The sequence below is a fragment of the Nanorana parkeri genome, unplaced genomic scaffold (assembly GCF_000935625.1).
Source record: "Nanorana parkeri isolate BGI_ZX_2015 unplaced genomic scaffold, ASM93562v1 scaffold248, whole genome shotgun sequence".
NCBI classification, from domain to species: domain Eukaryota; kingdom Metazoa; phylum Chordata; class Amphibia; order Anura; family Dicroglossidae; genus Nanorana; species Nanorana parkeri.
The window spans coordinates 1,325,542-1,334,945 of NW_017306516.1; the positions used below are offsets into that span (position 1 = coordinate 1,325,542).

At 42.3% G+C, this 9,404-nt stretch overlaps 1 protein-coding gene across 1 annotated transcript in view; it reads left to right on the forward strand.

The window, feature by feature from the left end:
* DENND1A (DENN domain containing 1A) overlaps positions 1 to 9,404 on the forward strand; it is a 702,656-nt gene that overhangs the window by 454,280 nt on the left and 238,972 nt on the right. The window contains exon 11 of the mRNA XM_018556699.1: positions 1,070 to 1,115. Coding sequence (XP_018412201.1) covers positions 1,070 to 1,115 — 46 coding nt within the window. The remainder of the gene's footprint in view (positions 1 to 1,069; positions 1,116 to 9,404) is intronic.

The window sequence follows — 9,404 nt, forward strand, 5'->3', positions numbered from 1 at the left end:
TATATATAACTAGTTACTATCTGGACCCATAGCGCTGCATACCTATTATTATTTACAAGCAGTGTCTATAGTGCAGCAGCTGTAATATCCATTAATTCTCTAAAACTACCCATAAGCGCAGATTTGACATTATTTCCCGTTGCCCTATTGCCTTTGCCAGCACTGACTGGAATGCTGACATGTTCTCCATCTCATGTGTGTACAGGTACTCTACATATGTCAAGCAGTGTACATCTGGTGGTTGTGACCTGGGGTTAGCATACAGCTAAGTCCAAACCTCCCAATGTACCAGAATAAAAATCCTGTAATGTACGATTAATAAAATAGATTTTTTACTTACTGTAAAATCGGGAGCACATTAAAGGACACAGGCCTCTCCCCTCGGTTGTTATAATCCACACCTACTATTGCCTGATAACAAAGTGTGGCATGATAGGGGTAGCAGGGTTATACTGGATTGTCCTACAGCTTTGTGTTGCCAGTGTCCTGTAAGTAGCAGCATAAACCAACCCATAACCATGTACGCCAAGAAAAGGATTTTACTGCAAATTTAAAATAAATCTATTATATAGTAAATGTCAACTTAAAGTGACATTAAACCCTCAGATTTTTTAACATAAAACAATACTGTAATGTGTGCCTTACTGTAATTCATGGTTGTTTCCCTTCTCTTTGCTGCCCTTCCTTTTAAATCTGTATCTGTTCTCATGCTCTGCAGAACTTCTGTTTTGCAGCAGACTGCCTTGTCTCAGGAATGGATACACGGTGTCTGTGTATACGTTTGTATAGGCTTGTAACCTGAGCCAGCACTACAGGAAGAGGCCCTGAGCTGAAAAGGGAAGTTCTCCCCAAGCATGAGAAGACATGAGGATTTAAAAGGAAGAGCAGCAAAGAGAAGGGAAACTACCATGGATTACAGTAAGGCACACATTACAGTATTGGTTTATGTTAAAAAATCTGAGGGTTTAATGTCACCGAGTGTGTGTGTGTGTATATAATTTATTTATTTTTACAATGTGGTGGTGTTTTTTCAGTACTAACTATTAATAAGCTATGTTTCTTTTGGCAGCGCGCCGATGCCCTACCTCATTGGTATACACTCGAGCCTAATGGAGGTATGTTATTTTTTTTTCAGTATTATTACCTGTATCTAATAAACTTTCTTTTATACATTGACTGAATATTTCAGATTTTACTTAGCAAGTAGACATGAAAACGGAACTATAACAATTTTACCAAAGTTTAAAATCTGATATGTGATATTATTTTCAGGGCCGCGCAGGGTCCATTTCTCAGGCTTAGTATGACATTATACTGAGCCGGCAGAAGGGAACCTGCGGGCTCCCGAAATGTTGCCATTCTTGTAACTATATGTGTCAATAAAAAACGTTCGCTTTAACACAATACTTCAGTGTGTTACTTATGTTTCTCCCAGTTGTAACCCTATCACACAGGGTTCTGATGGAGACTACAATTGGCAGTTTCAATACACAATATGCGGAAATAGTCTAATTGTTACCAACCAGGAATACTGCCCTGAGAAATGCCATTTAGTCAATGTTGAAGAGCATGTTGAGAGCAAATGCCTGCAAAGAGGCTGCATTAGATCAGCAGCCCTGAGTTGCAACAAAGGATAAAGAAAAATTTAAAACAAGCATTTTTTTTTAAATGGCTATTGTTTATGATACACAGTGTGATAGGAAACTACATATTAATCGGTCAGGGATTAGAGCTACTTTAAAATAAATGTATATTGGATGGTAATATAGCCTCTGCTGCTTATGTGGAAATTCGAATGGCTGCATTTCTCCTTGTACTTGGTCATTTTACAGCGATTTCTGTTAAAGGTGATGCCATCAAACATTCTCCCTGGTGTTTCTGTATGGTGCAGTGGCTTGCAAAAGTTTTCACCCGCTTGGCATTTTTCCTATTTTGTTGCATTACCACCTGAGATTGAAATGGATTTTTGGGTGTTTGTATCATTTGATTTACACAACATGCACACCACATTGAAGATGCAAAATATTTTTTATTGTCATTCAAACAAGAAATATGACAAAAAAGCCCCCATAAAATTTGAGCATGCATAACTATTCACCCCCATGTCAATACTTTGCACAGCCAATTACAGCTGCAAGTCTTTTGGGTTACGTCTCTATAAGCTAGGCACATCTAGCCACTGGGATTCTTCAAGGCAAAACTGCTCCTGCACCTTCAAGTTGGATGTGTTTCACTGGTGTACAGCAATCTTTAAGTTATGCCACATAGTCTCAATTAGATTGAGGTCTGGGCTATGACTCTCTGGGCTATGACTAGGCCATTCCAAAACATTTAAATGTTTCCCTTTAAACCACTCAAGTGGTGCTTTAGCCGTATGCTTAGGGTCATTGTCCTGCTGGAACTTGAACCTCTGTCCCAGTCTCAAATCTCTCGCAGATTAAAACATGTTTCACTAAAAAATTTCCCTGTATTTAGCGCCATCTATTATTCCTTCAATTCTGACCAGTTTGCCAGTCCCTGCAGATGAAAAACTTCCCTGCAGCATGATGCTGCCACCACCATACTGCACTGTGGGCATGGTGATCTCGGGGTGATGAGAGGTTTTGGGTTTGCGCCAGACATAGCAATTTCCGTGAACCCTAAAAAGCTCAATTTTAGTGTTATGTAACCAGAGTACCTTCTTCCATATGTTTGGGGAGTATCCCACATGCCCTTTGGTAAACAGCAAAATTGTTTGCTAATTTTTTTAATGTAAGCAATGGCTATTTTGAAGGCCAGCTCTGTGAAGTGTATGGGTTAAAGTGGTCCTATGGACAGATACTCCAATCTCTGCTGTGGAGCTTTGTAGCTCCCTCAGGGTTATCTTTGGTCTGTTTGTTGCCACTTTGATTAATGCCCTCCTTTCCAGGTCTGTGAGTTTTTGTGGAAGGCCTTCACTTGGCAGGTTTGCTGTGAGACCATATTTTTTCAATTTTCTACATAGTTACATAGTATTTAAGGTTGAATAAAGACATAAGTCCATCAAGTCCAACCTATTGAGTGTATGTATTTATGAGCAGGTGTGTGCGTGTTTATGAGTCCATGTGTGATTTTTCTCCTAGCAGTACCTGTACCCCTTTATGTTACGGTCTCCAAGGAACTCATCCAGGAGTTTCTTGAATGCTTCAACACTCTTAGCTGAAATCACTTCCTGCGGCAGCGAGTTCCAGACCCTAACCGCTCTAACTGTGAAGAACACCTTGCGCCCTGTATGTTGACATTTTTTTTCCACCGATTTTTGGTTGTGCCCTCTGGTCTTTGTTACGGAGCTAACCATAAACCGTTTGTTACTAAGGTTGCTGTCACCCTTGAATAGTTTATACATGAAAATCATGCCCCCCCCCCTTAATCTCCTAACCTCCAACAAGAACATATTTAATTTTAACAACCTTGTTTCATAGTTCAGATCCTCGAACCCCTTAATGAGTTTGGTTGCCCTCCTCTGGACTTTTTCCAGCTCAAGGACATCCTTTCTGAGTATCAGGGACCAAAACTGGACCGCATACTCCAGATGTGGCCGAACCAGTAATCTGTAAAGTGGCTCAATTATAGACTTGTCCCTGCAAGACATTCCCTTCTTAATGCAAGACAGGACTCTGCTTGCTTTGTTTACAGCAGCCTGGCACTGCGCGCTGTTATTCAATCTGCGGTCTATAATGACCCCCAAATCCTTCTCCGTTTCCGACTTCCCTAGTGGCACACCCATAAGTGTATAGTCATTTTGCCTATTTTTAACTCCAAGGTGCATTACTGTACATTTATCGACATTGAATCTCATCTGCAATACAGTTGCCCATTCCCCGATTATATCCAGGTCCTCCTGTAGTGTTATAATGTCTAAATCTGTGTCCACTAACCTCCCAATTTTCGTTTCAGCAGCAAACACTGAGACATGACTTCTCACTCCCTCCCCTATATCATTAATAAATAGGTTAAAAAGCTTGGGACCAGGCACCGAACCCTGGGGCACGCCACTCATGACCTCCGCCCAGTCTGAGAAGGTGCCATTAACTGATACTCTTTGTGCACATTCTTGTAGCCAGTTCTCTATCCACGTGCACACTAATTCATCTATGCCCATAGCCCTTGGGTTTTATAACAAGCGTTTATGTGGTACCGTATAAAACGCTTTGGCAAAGTCCAGATATACTACGTCCACCGGCCTCCCCCCATCCAGATCTCTACTTACCTCTTCGTAAAAGGAACGAGAGCAAGACAGAGCTCCTTCCAGAATTTAGAGGTGAACTGGACCCCACGATCCGATACAATATTGCTGGGGACCCCATGGAGGCGTATGATCTCCTTGATAAAAGCCTGAGCTGTTTGTGGGGCTGAAGGAGTGCCAATCATAGGACTAAAATGAGCCATTTTATTAAGGCGGTCCACAACAACAAATAACCCATCAGAGGGTGGTAGCTCCACTATGTAATCCATGCTGATCTGTTCCCAGGGTCTGGAGGGAACAGGCAGGGGGCGGTAGGAGACCCCATGATTTATTCTTTTCCGTTTTGCTTTGATTGCATACCGGGCAAGAATTGATGTCGTGGCAGTCCGCCTTGAGGGTAGGCCACCAAAAGGTTCGCAAAAGCAGATCGGTTGTTTTTGTCAGCCCTGCTAATTTGTTGTCATGGCAGAGTTTGAGCACTGGAACTCTCAGTTGAAGGGGTACAGCATGGTCATGGAAGAAAAGTCCGTCCTATTCTTGCAGATGTTCTCTTGAGGGCAGCTGGTCTAGAGAGGAGGCCAATTTATTCCTGGGCAAGAGGTCATCCGTAAGTAGGAGGAAATTATAGGCAGGGAGTATCGCATCCGTCGTTGGTGAGTTATCTGATGTGGGATACATGCGGTATAGCATCAGGTTTACAATTCTTGGATCCCTGATATTACGTGATATGCATTTGGAATCGGGTGAAGATCCTCCCAAATGGTATTGCAGAACCCGGAAGAAGCTCAATGGGGCAATCATACAGCCGGTGAGGCGGTAGGGATTCAGCCCCCTTCTTGTCGAGGACGCCCAAGAAGTCTCTGTAAGCCTGGAGGAGAAGAGTGTTGTCATCTGTGGAAAGGGGTTGAACCGTCAAACAGGCTCCTTGTGGGAAACAGAGGTGTAAGCAATAAAATTACGGAATTGACCCACAAGATAACCACTTTAGAACGAGCACATAAACAATCCCTGGTAGAAGCTCTTCTCCAGGAACTATCCGAACCACGTGAAGAACTACGTAAGGTTTTGCAAGTTAATTATATTAGATCTGTGAACTATCTGTCCCAACAGACCTATGAATCTTGAAATAAACCAGGTAGGCGACTGGCCCGTCTTTTACGTGCCCGCCAAAATGTTGGTTTTATCCCTAAAATCAAGACTGTGACCGATTCTGTTACGCACTCCACGAAGAGATAACCCAATCTTTCAGGGAATTTTATTCTAAATTATATAATGTTAGACCTAATCCCTCTAAACAATTTAAAAAACGACATGACGATCTAATCCGTAAGTACCTGGCTAATCTCTCCCGCCCTCAAATTGTCCAGACTACAATGATGTCCCTCGAAGCCCCAATATCTGAACAAGAACTGAATGAGGCTATAATGACTTCACCGACGGGGAAAAGCCCCGGCCCAGATGGGTTTTCATTAAAATATTACAAAACCTTTCAAACTACACTTTTACCCTATTTATGCACATACCTAAACACTTTCCCCACTGGTAGACCCCCTGACCCTGCTACACTACACGCTCATATTTCAGTCTTTCCTAAACCAACTGTCTGTAGCAGCTACAGGCCTATCTCTTTATTAAATTTTTGTATTTTTTTTTAAGCCCGTGGACGTGCGTCTAAACAAACTTCCCCCTGTGAACAAAAAAAGTGAACCGTGAAATCACAGCACACAAAAACGTGCACAAGGGTGCAAGGTCCTTCAATAAAGAAGGGACCCATTTCCCGACCCCCCGGGGCGCAAGGCTCCTGACAGGGGTTTAGATACTTTGGTCCACCACCCCGAAGGCCGATGGACCATTTCCTTTGGGGACCTGCCGAAACAGGTCCCCCATAGTACTTGGCAAGTGGGCTCTCCCGAAGAGAGACCCACCTCCTGGGTGGGAGGAGTCAATGTGGGGTCCCACACCCAAGTGACTCCATGTGCACCCCTGGGACGCCACCCCCAGGGGGCACAACACCACGGGCTTCTGCCGCCCCCGAACCCTCGAGCCAGACCAAGCTTCGCATCTGTTCAGTCAGAAAGCCATGTACTGAGCGGTTCCCCTCTCACAGGAAGCCGCCCCACACGCTCTTTCACTCCAGCGAGTACTAAGTAACCATCCCCCGCAAGGACGGTTCTTTTCCCCACCGAAAACTGATAAGAACAGATACTACACTTGATCTTAGCCAAAAGGCCTATCTCTTTATTAAATGCTGATATTAAACTATACGCAAAAATTTTAGCCAATCGCCTGGCTCCCCTACTACCCCATCTTATCTCAGCAGATCAGTCTGGGTTCATACCGGTTAGGGAGACCAGAGATAACATGCAACGGGCACTGACACTGGTTAATCACACCTCTACATCTACCCTATCGACTATGATTCTCTCTACCGACGCTGAAAAAGCGTTTGATAGAGTCGATTAGGATTTTCTAAATGTTACGCTTGAACACTTTGGGCTAGGCCCAAGAATGTTACATTCCATTAAGACACTCTATCATAAACCCACGGCACAAATTAAGATTAATGGCAGTTTGTCCCAAGTTTTTGAACTTCACAATGGCACCTGTCATGGATGCCCCTTATCACCTCTTTTTTACTTTCAATAGTTCTTTATTGAAGTCAAGTGAAGCATACATAACAAAATGCATATAACATAACCAACTTAACATCCAGGATACAGTATGCTTTGCAATATAATTTCCATTTATAGGGAGGTTAGGAGGAAGGGAGGATGACAAAACAAGTGGAAAGAGAGGAGGGGAGGAAGGAGGGAAGACAAGGTATGGACCAGTTATGCGTCAGGCAATATTTGAGATCAAACAATGCACTTATCACCTCTTTTATTTACACTATCTTTGGAGCCCATGCTTATTTCTATTAGGAACAATGTAAATATTAAGGGTATCGAGGTTCAGGGTTATGAGCACAAGATAGCGGCATATGCCGATGATATTCTCTTTTTTGTGAGACAGCCCAGAACTACAATACCTAATCTCCTTAAGGATCTTGAACAATTTGGTACGGTTTCAAATTTTAGCATAAACCTACACAAATCAGAAATACTGAATCACAGCCTCCCCTCAAGAATGTCAACACTTACGTAGTGCGTTACCTTTCACATGGAAATCACGTAAACTGAAATATCTGGATATAAATTTGACTTCTAAATTCTCAGATTTGATGAAGTATAACTATATTCCACTCTTGAATAGCATTAAAACAGACCTATCTAGGTGGACAAATGATCGACCCTACCTCACCTTGACAGGCAGGATTAATGCTGTTTAAATGAATGTATTGCCAAGGGTACCATATCTGCTGCAAACGGTGCCTATCTCTTTACCAGAATGCTACCTTAGGACCATGCGTAAAGTGGTTGATAAATATATCTGGAATCGGTCTAGAGCTAGGATCTCCCGTCAGACTCTTATTAGGACTAGACAGGAGGGCGGTCTGGCCCTTCCAGACTTTACCCTATACCCTATATTACTACGCTGTGGCACTTAATAGAGTATTGGACTGGACCTACCAATTGGGGAGTAAAAGGTGGGTCGATTTGGATTTCACTGGCCGGTCAGTCGCTATTGACGATACCTTGGATTCCACCAGAACATAGAGAGCTTTTGAGCTCTACCTCCCCATTGACTAGGTCCACCCTAATTATATGGTCAAAATTATACTCTCAACTACTGGGCCCCTACAATTCTCCCTTATTTCCCCTAAGGGGCCACTCATATTATCCCCCAGGCCTTTTGGACAATGGTCTACGATACTGGTCTACCAATAAACTTCTCAAACTACATGAGGTCATACAGGACTCTGGTCTTATTAGCACACTGCAACAAATACAGAATAGGTTCGGTATTAGACCTTTGGATAATTGGCGGTATCTTCAGCTACACCACTTTATTTCCGCCCTCCCCAAACCACTTAGATCTTTGAAAAACTTAAATCCACTGGAGACCTTACTGTCACAAACAGACTCTCCACCACATGGTCTTTCGCAAATGTATAAAATATTGCTCTCCTCGCGGACGTCCCAAGACCCGCTATATATATCAAACTGGGAGGTAGACCTGGGTAATACTTTGATTTGCACACAGAAAAAGCGGCTCCTCGGCCTAATTCTATATCCTCTATTACTACTTATGTAGTAGAGGCCTCATTTAAGTTACTGGCAAGGTGGTACTACACGCCGGATCGCCTCCATGCAATACATGCGTCTCATTCCTCGGAATGTTGGAGGGGATGCAGTCTTACAGGCACCCACGGGCATATATGGTGGTTTTGCCCCAAGATTAAACCTTTTTGGACACAAGTTACTCAACTTATTACCTCTATATAACGGGGCAACCCGCCCCTAATGATCTTGGGTTTGTCTACTACATCTGTCGGAAACATCACTTGTAAGATATCAGAAATCGTTACTACCGCACTTATTGAATGCTGCAAAGTTCCTCATTCCTAAATACTGGAACACTGCTACGATACCTACAATCACAGAATGGATACATAAAGTAGACTACCTATGTTTGATGGAGAAACTTACCATGGCAAGACAGGAACGTATATCTATGTTTGAAACCGTATGGGCTAAGTGGAATGCCTTCAATGCTACATCCCCTCATTAGTAACTGACTAGCTAAAATATAAATAAATAAATATATGCCAAACGGGAACCCATGGACAAAATAAAATAATTATAAGCAGGGTGTAAGACGCCCATCCACAACTTGCCCACTAGAGCATAGGAGATTTTTAAAATAGGAAGATACAGCTCTGGGAGGCAATATTATTTATATGATACGGATCTCCGCACGAAACTATTCCAACTTCCCTCCCTCCCCCTCCCCTTTTGTTTATGTTTTTTCTTCTTTGTATATTGTCTATTTAGTTTAAACTACCTTTTTTCTTTTAGTCGTTAGATCATTCATACCTTTAATTCTTGAGTTTGGTTTATATAAATATAGAAGCATGAATATGGTAATTTATCTGAGGAAGAATCATAGAGATATGTGCTGCTTCCACCTGAAAGTGTAATGGATGGTTTAACAACTGTGTAATTGTTTAATAATTTAAAATAATAAAAATTAAATATTTAAAAAAAAAGTCCACTTATTTACTTTCAAACTATCCTTTTCTTTTTAACCTCCTCTCGCC